The following is a 20547-nucleotide window of genomic DNA, read 5'->3' as shown; positions in this document are numbered from 1 at the left end:
GGAGCGGGGACGGAGGGAAGCGGGACCCGGAGCCGCCTTTACCTCATGCAGCTCCGGAAGGTGCAGCATTGAGTAGCCTCCGTGCCGGGTGGTCCTCACCGCTCTGCCGCCACCCCCGCCGGCCGCTGCCTTGGCTGCTCCCGCCGCCTCCCTGCTCCGCGGTGCGGCGGCGGCTCCTGCTCGGGGAGGGGTGGGGGGAGGGGGAGGCTGCTCGGTGGCGGCAGCGGCGGCGGCGGCTGGGGAGAGGGGGAGGCTCCGGCGGAGCGTGCGCCGCGGGGACACAGTGCCGCTCTCCGTCCGGCCGGGGAAGAACAGCCCGGGAGGAGGCTCCGCGCCGCCCCCCTGCCCGCCCGCCTTCGGGCCCGCAGCGCCGCCCAGCCAGGATCCCCCAGCCCCAGCCCCGGGGCAGGGGCGAGGCCGGCCAGTAAGTCTCGTACCCCGCCGAGCCCCGCGCAGGGCGGCGGCAGCGGGCAGTACCGGGCACGGCCGCCGCAGCGCTGCCTCCCGCTTGGCGCCAAAACCCCCGGAGCGGCCAGGTCGCGGCCTGAGGGCTGCTCTCCGGCCGGGCCCCGATCCCGCGGGGCTCGCCTCCTGGGCGGCGGAGGGCAACGGCCAGCTCCGAGGGCGAGGCCTGGGCGGTGGGGGGCCGGCTGCCGGGATTGCTGGGGAGGGGGCCGGCGGGCTCCCGGCTGCAGGGCGGCAGCGCCGTGTGCGGCGGGGGGGAGGGGGGGGGGGGAGAGACATGTTTGTGCTTCCTCATGGAGCTGGGCTGCTTATGGCTGCGCGGGCTCGTCTGGCCGGTCCCTCAGGCAGCTGGTGCCGGTGGTGAGGCCTGGTTGGCGTGATAAATAAGAAAACGGGGGGGAAACGGTGTGTGGGGTGGTATGGAGAGTGCGGTGGCAGGTGAGAATAAATAGCCCTTCTTCAGACAGATTGGGGGAAGAACAGTATCCACGCATCGATGTCCAAATTTTTCTTCCTTGTTGTTGGCAGCTGAGTTTCTCAAACGTTAATTTAGTTATAAATCTTAAGGAGAAACTTGAATATGCAGACTGAAGGAGCCCTTGCCAGCTAACTCAGGAAATCCTTCCATGTAAAATGTCTTTGTAATTTAATATTCTTTCATATTTCTAAGAGATGGGGTATGTCTGGAAAGTCAGTAGCAAAGTGGGATATATCTGTCTGTTTTGAATCTGCATTATGTGCCCTGCATGTTTTAAGTATGGATGGCTAGAAGGTGTTTTCCAGATGCCCGCCCTGCTCAGAGAAGGCACGTGACAACTGAATGATGACTTTTAACTGATCAAGAGTAATTTAAGGTCTTCAACTGACTATTCTTGGTTACTCGAACCACCTGAAACTATCATTCTTCTCAGTTTTTAAAATCTCTAATGAATTTTCTGTAGAGCAAATGAAAGGCAGGAGGGTAGGACCAGTCTGTGTGGAGGGACGGGTTTCTCCACAGAGGCTGCACGTGTGTCACTGGGGCCTTGCTGGGTGCAGCGGAGGGGCTGGCATGGCCTGCCAGGCGTGCAGGAAAAATGCAGGAGGGTGAGGGGATGGGAAAGGTGTAAGTAAGAGAATGGTGAAGTATGCTTCCAGATTTACAAGGTGTGGGAGGAAAACGTACAAAGGCTGAGGAGCTCTCAGGTACTTATGGTGTAATAGCGTGTGAGTAGGAAATTTCTCTCCTACATCTGTGTTCCTTTTCTCCCTGCCATGTTGCCCTAGGGGAGTTAAAGCCTTGAATGTCCATAGCCTCTATGAAACCAGCTCAGAAGGATTACAGTGAAAATGACTGAGAATTGCAAGGAACGCTTAGGAGATCTCAAACACTGATCTGGAAATCTAGAAGGGTGCCACCAGAAAAGGCGTTTAAATCTGGCTGTGAGTACAGGCTTAGATAAAATGATTCTCTCCAGGCTTAAGGATCGATGCATTGGGGCATTCACAATGGACAGGTGACCGTAAGAGTGGGATACACAATTCAGTTTTAACAAGGTTGTGCTGGTTTAATAAAGCCAGCTAACTCAACAAAGCGTTTAATCTTTTTCCCATTTCAAACTTTAGCAGCCATTTAGATTTGCATTACAGCTGAAGTACTCAGACTAGCTATCAACTCATATTTGTTGTCAATAAAATAATGTGTACTGTCAGAACTATTATACTTTTAATGAATTTGGAGGGTTTTTTTCCTTACATTTGTTACATTAGGTACTTTGCTTCCCAAATCAAATGACTAATATAAGCAATTAATTTTGTGTAGATATGTTATTTTTAATACACTTGTATTAACACAATAAATCAGAAACAACAACTGGAAGATTATTCTGTAACTGAAAATAGGAAATATTTATCAAAAACCTGTATGAGCTATCTTCAGTTGAAATAGAAAAAGAGAGAATGTAAGTTAGTAAAAATGATGCAAGAAATAAATTTGAAGTGAACTTTGCTGAGGGTTTTTCATGACCCAAGCATAAAGCTAGGAAGATGTTAGGCAGGCTTCTCTTTGGGCAGAATTGAAGTATTATAGGTGTCATATTTTAGAAATTTCACCTAAGTCTCTGAACTTCCTGGTTTTTAATGTTTATTTTCAAGTAGTGTTTTATTGTTATTGAAAAGTGGTGTTTAATGTGTATCATTAATATGACCTACAACATCATAATGTTTTCTTGTAACCTTGTGGTTACAAGTTTTTCCACAAACTGACACCACCTTTACCTAGAAATTTTTATACAACAGGTCATGAAGTAGGAATAAGAATGAAAGGTAGAGGGCTATACTCCCACAACGTTTAGTATAAGTTAAGGACAAACACAGTGCAGATCCACTAGCATGCACTTCTAGTCACTGTTCCACTGAAGATAAACTCTTGCATTCTAAGGCATCTGTACACTGTAACTAACGTGTAGTTAGATGTGGCACTTCAAAGATTTCACTATAAAGTGCCAGGCAAAGTTTGCTTGTTTAATTAAAATTTTATTTCATCTTGAGCAAATTGTTTGTGAAGCTGTACACTGGAGTACTCTTGGTTGCAGATCAAGATCTCTCTATCTTCTTGCAAACTTCAGTGAAGTTAGCAATTACTGTGGAGCAGTGTTTGAAGATTCTTGATTCTCAGGATTTCATATCTGTAGTATAACACAGAAAAAGTCCTGAAATACCTCAGTAGAAAGCTGAGTATCTAGGAGAGGTTCACAGGAGATTTCTGCTTTCACAGGTAAGGATTAGTCTGCAATATGAAAATTTTGACCACCCCTCAGTATGATTGTTGTTGGGAGTCCTTAGCCATTAAATGTAGGTGCAGTTTCTACTGGCAGCCTGTTCCATTCTGGATATAATTTGCTGTCTGACTGCAGGTTCTGGTATCGACACAACCTTGCTGACATACCCTGGGTTCACAGCGGGAGTGTTTTGCCAGCGTACTAGTATAAAATTAGAAAGTTTCATAAAAAAGTCAGAGCGCTTTTAGGGTAGCCATTAATTTAGATGTTGTTGGTCAGATATATGGTGTTTTGAATGAGTCTTAAGATAAATCGTGATCAGAGTGGTTTAAAGAGGAGTATAGGTGCAAATTCTGTAATCATGAGAAGATTAGGCAATGGTCCATCTTTTCTCAGAAGAGAAGCAGCAGGATTTCTTCTACTTCTGCACCATTTGAAATTCTAAAAGGCTAAAACAAAGCGTGTGGTTCTGATATCACACCCAATTAAGGGAGGTATGAATGAACACTTAACTGCCAATTAGCTTGAATATATACATGGCATTTTCAGAATGTGCTAACATAAAAGCTTCAGATAATCTGACCTGTCGTACTCTTAATCTGAATAGTCCTGAAATCTGCTCACAGATATGATTACAGCTGCTGGTGTCTGGTTTATTGCCTTTGCTTGTTTGACCTTCACCCTTCTAATTTCAGCAAGCAGTTGAGATCTGACTTGGACTCTGCTTCTTGTACAGCTGTAGCCAGGTTCACATGATCCCTTGAGTTTTAATGGATGGCTCTGTCTAATAATAAGACCCAGTCCTTTAGTCTTTACCCAGATTTTATTGAGTCCCTACCTGGACAACTTTATGTTTGAATTTATTTACTTTTACTCCTGTTATTATTATTAGAATGTATTTATTCCAATCCATTTGTTGTTTGTTTAGTAATATAATTTAGATTACCATTACAAGTGTAATATATAAGCAGACTGAAATACAGGGTGCTGAGCACTCCTGTGGGGCAGTCTTGTGGGGTGCTTCTTTCTCTGCATCATGTCAGGAGATGATTAGAGGAAAGTACCAAGAAAAGAAGAATGTGGTGTTTTTACTGCCAAGGGAAATAATGCAGCACGAGATTTTCGGAACAAAACAGCTTTCAGGTGGAACAGAAGAGAGTATGGAGTGATTACTTTAAGCACAGAAAATCCCTTAATTCATGTTGATTAAATTAAGCTATGCGCACATCTTTCCAGGAACAGCTTAATGGTTGTCCTCAGGTCTTTGTTAGTACAGTAAGCGTGGATAAGCGTAATAATGATCAAGAACTAAACAGTTGTATCAGGACACAACAGTGTGTCATGAACTGCAGAATAAGTCCTATCTGTCAGTCAGCTGGGCAGACAAGTAAGAAATCCTATCTGGTGGGTTAGGAAAACACTTGTCTTCCTAATAATAGCTATGCTCTTGAAAGTTCCTGCTTTGCAGAACCAGGCGGTGGAGCGTGGTCCTTCACTATTAAATGTTTTAAGTCACAGTCAAATAGGTCAGGAGGGGGGGAAGAAAAGCTTAATTACTTGTTTTCAAGTCTATCATTTAGCCAGGTTTTTATATCTAGCAGGTTGTTTTCTGGCAGGCTGCTTCCTAATCATGAATGTTCCCCCCCCACCACCCCATGAAAGCCTATTTATTTTTTCAATGATAGTAATTTTTTTATTGCAACACACTGGTTCCTCTGAACTCCGTAAAAATCAAACCTTGGAAAATAATTTCTTTTTATCCTGTTTTGCACAAAAGCTTTCTCTCTTAGCTTTTGGACTTTGGTGTTAGTCCTTGTTTCCGATCGTCTTTCCTCTTTATTCATCTGTTGATTCTCTCACACATGCAGTTGCACAGAGCTCCTCCAGTTAAAATCATAGCCTCTAAGTTTGCTGCACTGGATTTTCAGAGATATCCTTGAGGTTTCTAATTAAACTTTGCAGTGTAACATATCTTTGATAACAGCACCTAATTGTTTTAACTACCTATTTTTATAAAAGAAGTGATGTTTTTTTACAGCTGCTGTAAATTGAGAACAGTTGTTATGCTCACCTGAGTCAAAGGTGCATTTCTTCACAGTGTGCATTGCCATAATGAAAGAACTCCAAAAGGTGTCCCATTCCAGAGGGTATTTGCAGTGAAATTACTCTCATCTAAGAATAGACCAGGCAACATGTTTTGTCCTGAAAATAGGGACTTCTATGTGTCGCGCATGATCTACACTGACAAAACAAAATCCATAAAAGGGTGGAGAAGGACTTGTGTTTATTGTCTCACAAAGACAATCAGCTGGAGACAAAGGGCTTCCTTGGAAAAGAGGAGAGACTCACTGACTTTTTATGGAGTACTACCAGTTCTGAATAAAGGGAAGGACCGAATACTGTATGGATGATAGACTCCTTTGAAACTGGTTTCTGGCCATAATCTGTCTAAATGTTATTTTGTTCTGGTTTAAGTAAGGAGGGCTTTCTCCTGTGCTGTCTGAAAATGTCCTTATTCTGAGCTATACTTGGAGATAGGGCAGCTATACTTGCCACCGGACTTTTGTGGTACCAGGCACGTTCAGAAATGACAAGGATTGTCATTGTCAATATATTTAAGCCATTGTGAAAAACTGTATACTTGCGAATACACTTGTAATTTACAAAATACTGTATTGACAGAACAATTGCATGTTTCCTTTGCTTGCAAGTGAAGTAAAATCAATTTATTGGCACCTGCATATTGGTGATTTCATAGGAGAAATTTTAGAAGCCTCCTTGACCGCTGCTAGTTTTGAGCATTCAGAAACTGAAGTCCCAGCAGCCTACTGTGTGCCATCTATCCACCTCCTTTCTAGCTGCTCTCTATTATGATGACTTGTCACCATTCACTCCATAATTACATTCTCAAGGTTATTTCCATCTCTACTCCTGATGTGTCCAAAGCACATACATTTACACCTATTCATTTCTGACAACCAAATCTACTTTTCTCCAATAATATATTTAATATGAGCATTTATCATCTTTTCTGCCCAGGATATATGCAAGGGTCTTTGCTTGCACCACATCTCAAAAGCTTCAATTTTCTTCCTGTCGCTATCAATAATTTCTCAGAATTCACATTCCCAAGTTGCTACAGCAAAACTTAAGCATTTCACCAGTCAAATCTTTCTACTTTTTGAGGTGAATTTTCTTTCAGGCTTTTATAAGGGAAGCCATGGATGAATCAACTATTCTTCAAATTTTCCTGGTTTCTATTGGACAGGTTCTGATTGGATAAATTTGATCCTGGGTAACTGAATTTATGAACAGTCTCTGTAGCTAGACCATTAAGCATGAAGTTAGCTTATATTCTATTTTTATTAATTAAGTAAAGTTATTTTATTTATGGCACATTCAAGAATAGCCTGTAGTTTTCATTAGCCTCTTATTGGCTCTCTATTACTTGCTGCACAGCAGAAGAGGTTGTGACAACGAGCATTATGTTGTCAGCCGAAGGTCACTTATAAGGAGTCCATTTCAAATTCAGCTTTTCCATTCTGTAAAGTTCTGCCTGGATTTTTTTTTTTTTCCCCCCAGCCAGGCTGCAAGGGAATGTGCAGTTACCTGCAGTTGTAACAATAGCATATGGTTCTTCATGTTTGCTTGATATTTTTTCAAAGAAGGCGGCAGATTTGGGGAATTTCTGAGTGTATGGGACTGCTTAGAGGAAATACCACCAAGGAAATTGAGAAAGTTTGGTAATATATTTAGCCCATGGCAGCTACCTACTGGAGGGAAGGCAGTATGAGCCGTGTCTCTCCCTCTGCCCTAGTAGATGAGAACTGTCCTACGCTCTGTGGAAAAAATGAGATGATGTGTGGTACTAACAAATTCTGATGAAGAGGCTCTGTGAAAAGTATCAATTGTATTTGTGATGCTGTTCCTAGTTCTTTCACAGATAAAATGTCTGCTGTTTGCAGTAAAGAAAAGGATGATATGAAACTTTACAAATGAATATGAACTTGGAATTTACCATTATGGTCAAAGACAGACGTTTGATGAATGGATATGCAGTCTCAGAGCTGTACTGTAATGATGGGGTCATTTCACAATGATGGATAGGTATGTGGTGTACTATTCAGAGGCTTAAAAAGGGGTTGCATTTATCAAGCTCAGGGAAGCATCAAAGTGTTTGGGTATGACTCTGTGAGCAATAGAATCATTACAATTTGCCTTTGAACAATGTCAGGAAATATATTGATTATACAGGTTTATGCTGCTAGGAAAGCAACTAATGATGATTCAATCAATGTGTTTTGTGAACGGCTTGAGGGGATAATCATTAAAATGTTACACCAGTACACCATTTCAGAACTTGAATATGAAAGTTGGAATTTCAATCCCTTGTAAAGAACAATTTGCATTTGAATTTACAAAATAAAATTATTTCTTTAGATTGTACAGCTCTGGTCACTTTATCCTTACAATTCTTTTTCAGTAAATGCACTGGATGTTTGCATCCATACAGGTCATCAGCCAGCATGACAGAGGAGCTCATTGACAACATAGTGATCCAGCAGCAGGGAGCACTGAGTATCTGCAAAAGATTTTCCTAAATTTGGGATATGTGGCAGCAGAGAAAGTAACTAAGGTCATTTGAACCAGTACTTGAATGGGTACTTAACAAAGCAACAGGTACTTGGTGTCTAGAGGACAGAATATCAGGTATTGAGTAGACAAAGCCAGAAGTAGGTTAGACAAGGCAAGAGCAAATAGAGAAATGAGAAAAGCGTAGTCTTGACAAGCATGAATGCTTAGTAATACAGAAGCTGTGTTCACAATAGTCAGATTTCTAGCCAAAAATTCTCCATGATGGAATATAAAAAAGTCCATGATGGTGGAGTGATGGCTGAAGGTGATGATATTAAATGCCAGCAGAGGGATTACTGGCTGTAGAGTAGACTGATACATATCCACTTACAATTTCACCAACATCTAATACTACTATTTATATCCTATGTGAATTTGGCAAGGCAGCTCATGTGTACCCTGTGTAATATGCTAAAACTACACTGTATCAAGCACATAAACACTTGCTTTCTTAAGTATATCTCTCTACTGTGTAGTTGTAGTACTCTGTACTATTCTTTTTATCTTCTAGACACTGCATACTTATACCCAGTCATTTATATTTTCAGGAAAGTGCATGCTGAAATTATAAACTTCCTTTATCTGAGACCATTAAAAAGGCAGACAAAGACTTTTAGCCAGTGTATGAACATTTAAATCACTACTTTAGATGTACTCAGTTTATGCTTATAGAATGCCATTGATCTATATTTAATCAATATTTTTTAAACTTCCTTCAAGATCAGCTTAGCAGCCACCTCTAATCCAGCACATGGAGAAGAAAACTTGAGTGAACCATTTTTTTCATCCATTTTCAGTATCATTTAGCTTGACACTGCCTGGGTGCACTGTTAGGCTCATATCCTTGCTTCAAAAATTGTAACAATATGTTCTCTCACACAGCTTCACAGTAAAAAAGATGTAAATGAAAAAAATAGGTTGATAAGTCTATCAGATTCTGAATATAGTAAGAGAGAATAGAAAAATGTAACTTCTAGGGGAGAAAAACTTTATCTAGCCATAGGTCCTTAAACTTCCTAAGGAAATTGCTTCATACAGCAAGTAAGAAATAACACTAAAGGAAGTACACAAATGCTGACACAATCTATGAATAAAAAACCCCAAGGGCTTTATAGTTTCCTGAATTTAAGCAAATTTGCAGTAATATTTAGTCTGTCTTACCAAACCCTTATTTTGGTGTTTGTCTCTGGGTTCCTTTCTAAAAGGTTTGTCCCTTGGCCCATTGCTGGATATGAGAAACAAGAACATAAGAAAAGGTATGAATGAACAGGAGAAATGGGAAGGATTAAAGATGAACACGTTGTAGAAAATCTGCAGCTGCCCAAGCATTTGGGAGTTTGAGGTGAGCAAACAAAAAATGGAGAGATAGAAGGTGAAATAAATAGCTCGGAGTTAATTGCAAGTATATTTTAAATATAGTTATTTGTGGTCGGTAAGTACAATTTTGCCAAATTCAAGCTGAACTGGAGAAGCCAAATTCTGAGAACAATATGATTGAATGTTCTGTTATATATCTTAAAACTAGTTACACCTACAGTTCATATTTACTTAATATAAAGTAAATATAAAGGCTCCTTTCGAATTCAATTTTGGCTTTGCATATTTGGAAGCTACAAAACTAATCTTTTCTAAAACTAGCTGAACAAACTTGCAAGAAGATTTTTAAACAACAGAGCATACTATTAAAATCCAAAGTTATAAAGGAGATTGTTGGGGATTTCTTTTGCCCCCTTTTTACATATGAGAGGGAGTTCCAGGTCAGCTGGAGAGATACTTCAAAATTTATTGGGAGCTCAGGGGAGAACGTATATGTGACAGTGGCTGCAGTTGCGCTTGGGAGTGACACAACCTGCCATGCACAAAGGAGTGAACCTGATGGTGTAGAGTGTTGACAGGTAGATGAAACAAGCTTAAAGTATGGAAGTGGTGTTTGTTTTCCATTTTATTCCTGATAGTAGCTTTAAACATAATCCGAATAGGGGTTTACTTGTATGTGTGTTTGATCACTGCTGAATTTGGGAAGTAGATAGATAACCAGCAACAATTAGGACAGTCCCAAAACATACGCCTTTAAGAGTCATCAGAGTCATAATCTGCATAATGCTGCTGAGGAAAATAATTATCAACGTGTATGGATGAGGGAAAAACTCACAATTCATTCTTCTGCTGAGTATTTAACCCTTTCACTTTCTACTCTTCAGCACTGTGTAGTATATATAGTTTATATTTCGTACATAGAAAATAGGCAAGTTCATAACAAACACTGATGGAAAGGTAAAATTCATAAGTGCTTTTGAGATAAACATTGTTTTCTCCTAACTATCACCACTGCACAGAGGAAGAAATCATAGCTCAGAAATTGAGGAATTACATAGAAAATATGAACTGCTCATGTTTCAATGTTCTTTTAAGTTAGTGTGTTCTTTCTTCCAGGTTTTGGGGAATGTAAACAGAGGAATAAAGTAATTGAAAGAGTTTAGTGATTGATCATCTATTTGAAGAAAGCTTAAATGTGTTTTCATGCTGGTTCTATCAACTGTTTTGTTTTGGTTTTTAATAGGTTGTCTATTCCAGATGGGCCCAGAGCCACCTGGGGCTCCACCAGATTACACCACCTCTCCTCCATCCTGAATTGTGTGTGTGAACTAAAGCTGGTTACAGATACCAGTCTGAATATCATGAGCTAGGGCAGGGTGGAGTGGAGCTTGTCTTAAGATCTGACTCCCTTGTTCTCTGGACTTGGCATGAATTTGGCGGGTCTGAGCTAACTAATTTTTACTTAGTCCTCAAATAAATTGGAAACTGTGGATTGTCCTGTTACAAGGAATGACTCTTGGTTTATGTCTCTGAAACTGTAAGGTGGTCCTTAGCTGCCTGCAGCTTTCTAAATTTGAGTTTCTTTTGTTGCTGGTGGTATTCACTGGGAAAGAATGTGGCCCCATTTCCAGTGACAGAGGGTGTTAAATGTTAAAAAGTAGAAGTGATAGGTGGATTTTAAGGGGGGGGGGAAGGGGGGAAGAATTTACAGGAAAGCAAAAGAAGGCCTTGTTCCCCATTCAGTTGCAACCGCCATGGAGTCAGTTTCCTATCTAAATAATTAGCTTCTATCATGTGACAGTTGCAAAGAATGACATACTGAACAAAGGATTTCCTTAAAAAAAAAGTCTATACAGCTGTTTTTAAATGCACATCGCTCCCTACTCCCTTCCCCCATCTCCTTGGCTTCTTGTTGCAGCATAAGATACGCAGCATACAAGTTATTCAAGTTTAGAAACTAGTCAGTGAAATTTAATTCATAAATTAGTGCTAGTGGGTTTAGACCATAACAAGTTTCCTAATTTATTTTTAGAAGCAGTTGGAGTAATTTGCAGACGTTCATGATGGAGGTCAAGCACAAGGATTGCTGTAGCTGACCACTTTTTGTGTAACAAATGGTGAGTGAGGAAAATTGACACTAAGCAGGATATCTGCAAGATATTTGTATGTCGTAGGATTTTGAAGCCATTGAATTGTGGTATCAGAAAATTTTGTAAAATACGGAGGTCTGGATAGGATCTGTACTTGGAAATAAGGCCTCTATGAAGCTCTTTGAGGAAATAAATGAAATAGATTTTTATATTTTTTTAAATCTTCTGTTAATTGAAGGTCAGTCACTGGGAGGTAAACGGATTCGTAAATCATTTGTGATTGGCAGGCAATTAACTTCTGGTAAATGAATTGTACAGACAATGGAGTAGAGTCTGTCTTGGCAGGTAAAAGCATTTGTTCATTGAAGTGACATTAACAGATGACTGAAATTTGCCTAAAATTCAGGCTTGTACTTAACATTAGCTAAGAAATTCTATTCCACAGCAAGGTCCAATGTTTTCACATTTAAAATTTGGAGCAAACAACAGACATCCCAAAACTTCCAGGAGAATGAAAATACTAGGTTGTATTTAGAATTACTGAAGAGTTTTAATGATTTTTTCCAGAAGTTTAGTAAGGTGAAATGGACTGATAATCTTTAACATCACAAAACACATAAAATATGAAAACATATAGACTAAAAGAAGCCAGAATTTTAGTTGAAATAATAGTACATAGTCAAAAGAAAACAATAACAGATTTTTTCTTTTCTTTATAATGTCAAATTAACTTTTTCAATAAATGGTTTGTTCTCAAGTATTTAATTCTGCATCTCAGCATGAGTTGGTCCCATTAAGTGAACCTGGGAATTCATATATTTGAGGAAAAGCATCTGTTTTTCTCTAAGGAAAAGTTACTTTAGGTAATACAAAATACTTTAACGTGATAAAATCCTGATACGGGTGTTATCGTTCAGCCCCAGCCAGCAACCAAGTACCACAGGGCTGCTTACTCACTCCTCCTGCCCCACCCCGGTGGGATGGGGAGGAGAATCAGAAGAAGAAGGTAAAACTCGTGCTTTGGGATAAGGACAGTTTACTGGGACAGCAAAGAAGAGGAAAGTAACAACACCACCACTAATAAATGAATATACAAAGCAAGTGATACAGAGTGCAATTTGCTCATCCCCAATGCCCAGCCTGGCCCCAAGCAGCAATCCCTCCTCCCCAGCCAGTCCCCTTTATATACTAAGCATGACATCATATGGTATAGAATACCCCTTTGGCTAGTTTGGGTCAGCTGTCCTGGCTGTGTCCCCTCGCAGCTTCAAGAGGATCATATGTATGAGTAGGCCTTCCACTCTGGAGAACTGCCTGCTGGAAACTGGAGTGGCATTTCTCCTGGGAGAATCCCCTCTCGAGATTGTTTTTCCTTGCAACTCACGTACTTGTGCCTCTAGGGTCGAGGCTGGTTTTCCATCCCACTTCCTCATGTCCTCTCTGTGGTCATGTAGGTAAAACCACAGGGTGCCTTGTGGTGCGCACCCTCCATATCCTCTCTTGAGCAGAGGAAGGCTTGCTCCTAATAGCTGGGATACTGGTCCATACAAGTGGAGAATAGGACATTTTCTCTTTGAGTTGCTGGACCTTCCAGGACAGTTTCTCCACAGGTGAGACGAGGGAGGAAGAGATTTCTTTGTATTGCCAGAGTTGGCCAGCCACTTTATCCACCCTTGTTGCCTCTTCATCTTTCCAGTCCATTACTGCCAATGAGTTGGCATACGATGATGGTGCGCTCCATACAAACTTCTGTCACATGGGTCATGTGCACTGGACTTCATCTGGATCTGTGGGTAATTGCGCATTGTCTGGGTCATAATAAACCATCTCCTGCACAGCTAATTCCCTCAGATATTGAATACCTCTCTCCATGGTGGTCCACTTGCCTGGCCGACCTACAACATCTTCACTGAAGGGATACCTTTCCCTCACACCTGACAGAAGTTGCCTCCAGAGCCTGAGGGCTTGTGTCTTTTTCCTAATCACCTTGTCAATGCCCCCTTCCCTAGACAGGGATCCCAGCTGCTTGGCCTCCGTACCGTCTAATTCCAGGCTTATCCCAGCATTGCAGCAGCCAGATAATGATGGCAGCTGAAATTTTTTCACATACCTCGCAGCTCACTCAGGGACAGGGATCAGGTGATTATCTCTGGTTCTGCCTCTTTCTCCTATTCTCATGATGGTCATCGTCATCCCTTACTAAGCGAACTGATTTTTTTGTGTATTTCTTCTTCTGTATAGGGGCAGCTGATATCAGTACAGGTTGGTTTTTTGGTTCAGCTGTGCTGCATGTCACCGGGAAAGGAGTAGCTGCAGTGCCTGTTGGTCTGTTTTCCCTTTCTTCCCCCTGAGGGTGCTGCCTACTACTGAGCAGTAGATAGTGGCCAGAGCCCAGCACAGTGTGGTGAGTTGTGCCTCTTTGGAATAGCCACAGCATTTTCCTTCCAAATAGTCTATCACTTCATCAGGGTCCTGTAGTTGTTTGGCAGTGAAGTTCCAAACCATTGGAGGTGAGAAGGTCTCTAGATACCTGCCCATATTCTCCCACATGCCATGCTACCCATCTGGCCTTGGAGAAGATCTCTGGGTGGTATTCTTAAAACAACTGTTCGCAACTCTAAACAAGACCTGAAACACATACAGGTGACATAGCAATAAGAGCATGCTGACTTGAACATCCCAAAGATATTAGAAATTCTCAAAAGCTTCTGTAACCAGCTTGAAGGAGAAAGGGGAGGTGAAAGAGCAGGAGAAAGTATCACCTCCCCCATCTTCACCATAGATCAGGTGCAATTATTAATAAATTCCAAGAGATGTCATTCAAGGTACAGACATGACAGCAATGCAACATACAAATACCAGCTTAACCTCATGACCAGTGATGTTATCATATTGTAAATCGATATTACACTGTTCAGCAAAATTAGAATCCTGACCCCTCTCCCAGAGGTGATAAACATCACTGCAGGGAGTACATGCAGCAAGTAAGGGTTTACATAACCCAACCATGTGAACAAACAAAACATCATTGTGAGCAGCGACTGTTTAACTAATATAAATGCATATAACAACTTTGGTTTTAACATGCTCTGGTCAGATCGGTTGTTATCTCAACCCTTTGAGCCCCACATTGGGCGCCAAAAAGGACTGTCATGGTTTAGCTCCAGCCAGCAGCTGATCACCATGTGGCCGCTCACTCACCCCTAATAGAAGACTATACAAAGCAGGTGATACACAATGCAATTTGCTCATCCCTGATACCCAGCCCATTCCGAGCAGCGATCCCTCCTCCCTGGCCAACCCTCTTTATATACCGAGCATGATGTCACATGGTATGGAATACCCCTTTGGCTAGTTTGGGTCAGCTGTCCTGGCTGTGACCCCTCCCAGCTTCTTCTGAAAATTAGCTCTATTCCAGCTGAAAACCAGAAAGACAAGCAAGGTAGTTTGTAATTTTTACATGCTATTGTGGTGAAGGTAAACAGGTAGGAACTTAAGATTAATAAACCCTCTAATATATATAATAAACCCTCTAATATATATAATCTGACATTGTTCCAACTAAAAGAAACAAACTTCTTTCCCTTTCTGTCTCTGTCCCATTTTTCTTAGTGAAGACAAAGTCCAGCGTAGGATGATTTAGGTTTGATAGCTATCATTTATGTTAGGGACTTGACTCTTCATAAGTTATCCCAGGAGAAGCTCAGCTACCCAAGAAAATAAAATGCTGAAGTCTCACTGCAAATTCTTGAATGATGTTAGTTCTGTCTTAACCTAGAAAATTTTAGCCCAGTTCAAAATCAGTGCAATTTCTTCTGCAGCTGTGGCTGTCCTCTTAACTTACCTTGCAGATGGGAAACCTGGAGATTTTCTGTCCTGGGGCAGTTTTGTTCTTACAGCTCTGGCTTTACCAATGAATGGAGGCCATTAATGATACTGTTTCTTGGAAATGTCCTCTTTGTTGATCAGCATACAACAGTTGTTTTGTAAAAACCGTTAAGTAAACTTCTGCAACCAGGTCAAATTCCAGTTCAGATAACAGTACCTTCCTTGCGGGGTTCCTACAATTTCAACTGGATAGTATATTGATGTCTGTTAACCTACTCTGTGGTATTTGCATTTTGATTGAGAAGTGGTCTCAGCTAATTGATGTATAAAGTGGATCCCCCATGGTTTTGGGGTTTTTTTGACAAGATATTTTTGGGATGGTAAAAGTTACAGAACTGTCAAACATTATTCTTTTATTTTTCTGTTAAGCTTGGTCTAATTACTGCAGTGATATAAATTAAATCTGATTTTTTTTAAATAATACAGATACGCAGTTTTACTGCTAGCCTTGTTCTTAGATCATGTCTTAAATGCACTGATCTCTAAGATCTCTGATATTAAATTTGCTATGGGATAGTATCAATGCAGTTTTTAAAAATAAAGGTAATGATATTCAACAGATAAAAACATGACAGTTACAGTGAAAGTCAGCTTATTAGTTTTTATCATGTGCCAAGGAGGCATATTAAGCAGCATTTGTTTTTTCTTTCTGCAGTTTAAACAGATCAGAATGGATTTTTGATATCCATTAAATTTGACACATCAGATTGATAAAAAAAAAAGCATAGCAGAGAACATCCAATACAGGAATCAGATTCACCACAAATCAAAACTGAAGTGTGAGCTTATTCCAAATTCAGAAGGTCCTTGTAGCAGTGTGGCTTCTGTCAGATATGTAAGCATGACCTCATTCTTTGCCTGCAGAGAAAATACAATTAGGGATAATTCTTTACTTCTTGGATTACGGCATTTATTGTTATCATCTCTCTGCATCTGCTTTCCAAAAACCCAAGCATCTTTGTAGTTTGCATATTCTGGTGATGTTTAGTGTATTACATATAATAAGCAAATTTTATTTCTGTTCTGCAGTATATTTGGAATATCTCATTAAAGTACAATACTTTAAATGAAGACTAGTAATATGCTGCTTTAGAATGCCTTTAAACATGAATTTGAAAATCTACAACTATTAATGTTCAGAAGTAACCTTATAAACTCCTTTGATAGTTTACTGATGGCTAGGTGAATCAAAGTACTGATTTGTTAAGTAACTTCTCAATTCATTAGTGATAATGCTGGAATTAGTGTGGCCTGCTGACCTAAAAATGTGATCCTGTTGAAACCAGCAGAACTTTTGCTATTGTCTTCAGTGGAGCAAAAATTACGCCATGATCTAGATTTTTGCAGCTTCTCAATACTATTTTTTTCCATTCAAAATAACGCTGAAATAGAACCCTGTGTAAAGGGAATTAATGCATTATTTTAACATAGGTGTAGTAAAAATTTACTATTTGGAATGAAAAAATGTATATGTGAATTAACTAACATTACTGCAGTCATACCAACCTGTTTCTACAATTAACTACAGAATTTATAGCTATATGGAACAGAAGATGAATATACTTGAAGTATAGAAGCCAGATGTGGAGTTCCTTTATGGAGATAAACCACTGCAATTCACTATGCATTTGACTTAAATCTGGAGAGGGGTGGAGGAGAAGAAACAGTTATCTGACTTATTCTGCAAACATTTATTTTTATAAAGCTTCAATCCTCCCTCATGCCCCCCCCCCCTTTTTTTTTTTTTACTTAAGGAATTAAATTCCTAGTTTGGAAATCAAATTCTGGCTGAGGAAAGAGTTATCTTTTGTAGGAACACAAACTCTAAGATCATGGACAAAGTAATATTAACTGGAGACACTGACATTCCAAGAAGCCAAGTTAAACATCTTAAATCAGCATTAAGGTAAAACCATTAAAAAAAGGTGGGGAGGGGAAGCTAACACTTTTTATTTCCCCAGTGGTAAATGAAACCTAAAGCTGGCATCAGAATGTGGAAGGCTCCTTAGGAAGAGGAAAGGTTATAGTACGGAGGGACTGAATCAACTTTTATGAAAATGTTTTCTGCAGGAACTAGGTGAGGGCTCTTTTCATCTCTCCTTTCAGAAGGATGGAAAAACCCATGATAATTTGGGGCTTTGACTGTATATATTAATGGTCCAAAGTAAAATTCTGAATAATGACAAAAACCTTAAGTTCCTGGAATGATAACTTATTTCAGATTTACTGCAGGCAGGCATGAATTTTTAATGCACCCTAATTTCTCAGGCATTTTCCTACAGTATTTATTATTGTATATTCAATACTACCGTAAGTAAAAATAAGTCTTTAAAACTGACAAAGTTAAACATGTCTTTCTTGCCACACCTGAATGTTTGTCAAAGCAAAAGATTAGCTGCAAATTATTTTTGCAATTTTTGTAATCTTTTTAAATTATATGCTCTCAAAGACAATTTGAGCGTAGAAGAAAGGAAAGCACAATTTGCTTAGGCTGTATATAATCAGAAACATGAAAAGGGACGGACATTTCCTTGGTTTTATGGCCCAACTCTAGTAATAATACTATTTTAATGTGAGTTATAACATGAGCAAGAACATAGTAAAGTATTTTTACTTTGAGAAGGCAGCATTGTAGAAACTGAAATGGAAAATCTGTTGTTAAAGCATTCAGTGAAGACCAAACACTTGAGCCAAACAGCACAGATTACATGCAGTATGCTCAAGCCACTCCAAGTAAAAACAAGCCAATTGTAGACATAAGGAGAGACAAAGGAATGAAAAAGCCACCTCCAAAACAATAGCAGATAATAGGTGATTATTGTGTTATGTTTGAAAAATGAAAAAAAAAATACACATACTTGAAAGAACTGCTATTACAGTGATTAGAATTATCTAGATACCAAAATCCTTCCTATTTAAAGTGTTAACTGCAGTAGTGAGAAATCTGCCAGTACCCAAATCAGTCTGGCATTTTCATGGTGTCAAATACTGTAATATGTACATCTGGCAAAGGACAACATAGTTTCATGCATCAAGTGCCAGGAGCAACACCCCACGAGCAATGCAGTTTAATGGAGGCTATCAGACTGGAGTGTACTGAAAACGTCTCTCTTCCTCTTTTTTGGCAACCTTCAAAATATAAAGACACAGTCATTAGACTGGAATTTACGTGACCTATTTTTCCAAACGCATGATTAACACATTACCAGCATCACACCCTTAAAGAAAAATGATTTTGTTTCTCATACTTGTCCAGACACTGAACACATGGAGTAAGGAAACAGTTCCTAGTACATGCATGAAACCATCACTTGACACCACACACAGACACAAATTCTGATCAAGGCTTTTCCTCCAGATTTTTGGACAATATCAGTGTATCGAATATTTTTTTTTTTAAATTTACCAGCACATCCTGTGGATGAGTATGTATATGCTTTACATATTGTAGTACAAATGTAAATGTTTGTCCTTGTTTATTTAAATATTGCATGCCATATAACTACAAGATAAGCACTGAAATAGCAAAGTGACAGGCAAATTATCAATGCCTAAGTCAGTTTAATTCCTAAAACATTAAATGCTTTGGATGCTAATTTCAAAATTCTAACATTATTGCAAAATATATACAATCCTACATATAAAAACTGTTTGCTTTTCAGTTGCTGTGCTACCAAAACAGCAGCACTTTGGGACTGTGATCTCCACAAGCTCTAGAGAAATTACTCTGAGCACCCTCCTGCAGTTTTCACAACTGTAGTGAGCTACCCATGCATAATTAGTTCACCTTAAAACCAGCTATTATTTTTGCAGTTGCTTATTCTTTATTGGCATTAAAACTGAAGTTACATCTCTAATGCAAACAGGTTGTTCCCCGTGGCAGAGGGAGAATCTCCAGGCCCCAGAATGAAGCAGCAGTGGGAATGCAAGTGACTGAGACACAAAGCTGGCCCGGACTTTGTGGTCTTTCTTGTGAAGCATGGAAGATCAGGTGCTAAATATGCAGTACTTTAGTAGTCTGCTACAGGTCACTTCTGCTTTCTTCTTTGAAGGAAAATGAAGGACAAATGAGGCTCAGGGATGCCTCCTTGTCCCTGAATGGGACGAATCACAATGTGAGAGACCTTACGGCTGGGAGACCACCTCGCTCCCCTGGGAGGACACATACAATGCTTTTCCCCTTTCACAGGAGCATCATTGCTTCTGTTCCATGGGAAGATCACAGTGGAATACCTCCAGCCAATGTCCTCCTGAGGCATTGTGCCCTGATAGGGGGTGGCTGAATACAGATGGTGGGGATGGTACCTCAAGACAATGGAGCGTGGGAAGGCACCAATCTCCTCCAGGGAATCAGGTGAACAAGCAGGAAGAAGTGGAGACCCTGCCTGTTGTCTTGCTCAGGCAGGCAGGGAGACAAGAGCCGACAAAGATGCCTGTGGCTATGCAATGAAGAAATTCTTAGAAATTGGTAATGGGTAAAATTAATCAGTAATTTTCCAATTATATGTTAATGCTCACTTGTTGACTGTGAAATTTCTCAGATCAACAAACTTCTATAAAAATGACAGAAAAGTTTCCCAGTAGAACCTCCTCATTTTGTGTGTTTGGGTTTTTTAAATTATTTTTAAGACCTTTGCCCCTTTTCTTGTGTTAATAAATTCAAAACTTATTCAGGTGCCTAGCTCCCATCATTATGGCTTCACAGTAGTTCCAATTTAACAGCTGCTTATCATCATCTCTGTCAGAAGCATGTCTCTCTCCCCTTTCATCTTTCCATGATCTTCCATTGTCCATCTCCATCAAATAGCCATTGCTTGTTGCAGATAATGAAGCCCTCTCCTAATCAGTTGGTCCTCTGTTCTCCTGTTGCAGCTCATAACCTCCACTGCAATCACCGATGCCAGATCCCACCACTCTCCTCATCTTCCTTAAAAACTCTTGGATCTCGTCTGCCTGTTACGTACCATTTCCCCTCCAGCATCAGCCCGCAAGATCTGCTGCGTCGTTCTGGACTTTACGACGACTCTGGACTCTTCTGCTGCGACGCTAGAAATTTAGTTAAAACATGGCAGCGGCACCAGAAATTAAACTTTTTGTTTTTGTTACAAGTTTGAAACCTGTCACTACATGGCTAATAGATTTCACTATACTCTTCTCGACGTCTGTGATCTCCAAGTGTTTGCTGAACTCACCTACGCCCTGTAGCCAGGAACATGCCCTCTGCAGGCAAGGTCTGTCTTTGCACACCAGTTTCCCCATACCGGTGCAGCAGTTACCCTTTCGCAAGGTGAGCACGTGAAGCTGTACCGGCGGTCAGGTTTTATCGGTAACCACTGGCAAAGGTGGGGAGGGCCGGCCCGGCCCTTAGCTGGCAGAAGGCAGCACCCTCACTC

The 20547-nt window shown here is 40.4% G+C and overlaps 1 protein-coding gene and 1 long non-coding RNA gene across 9 annotated transcripts in view; one reads left to right on the top strand and one right to left on the bottom strand.

Annotated features, from left to right (window-relative positions):
- Positions 1-311, bottom strand: part of PDS5A (PDS5 cohesin associated factor A) — an 85372-nt gene extending 85061 nt beyond the window's left edge. The window contains exon 1 of one of the 2 annotated variants that reach the window (XM_075752281.1): positions 43-311. In XM_075752281.1, coding sequence (XP_075608396.1) covers positions 43-69 — 27 coding nt within the window. In that variant the 5' untranslated portion in view covers positions 70-311. The remainder of the gene's footprint in view (positions 1-42) is intronic. The other variant, XM_075752283.1, reaches the window with a different exon arrangement.
- LOC142601763 (uncharacterized) lies at positions 310-20313 on the top strand. 7 transcript variants are annotated; one of them, XR_012835374.1, is made up of 6 exons: positions 310-424; positions 7168-7331; positions 9065-11293; positions 15810-17231; positions 19021-19145; positions 20027-20313. It is a non-coding gene; the product is annotated as an uncharacterized LOC142601763 (long non-coding RNA). The 7 variants fall into 7 exon arrangements; XR_012835373.1 differs by lacking the exon at positions 310-424 and adding an exon at positions 446-1887; XR_012835376.1 differs by lacking the exon at positions 310-424 and having other exon boundaries at positions 446-7331; positions 9065-9201; positions 9657-11293.
- Positions 20314-20547: the final 234 nt, after the last annotated feature.

The sequence above is a fragment of the Balearica regulorum genome, chromosome 4, assembly GCF_011004875.1.
Source record: "Balearica regulorum gibbericeps isolate bBalReg1 chromosome 4, bBalReg1.pri, whole genome shotgun sequence".
Lineage (NCBI taxonomy): Eukaryota > Metazoa > Chordata > Aves > Gruiformes > Gruidae > Balearica > Balearica regulorum.
The sequence above is the reverse complement of the archived record's forward strand: the minus strand, read 5'-3'. Positions and strand labels throughout refer to the sequence as shown.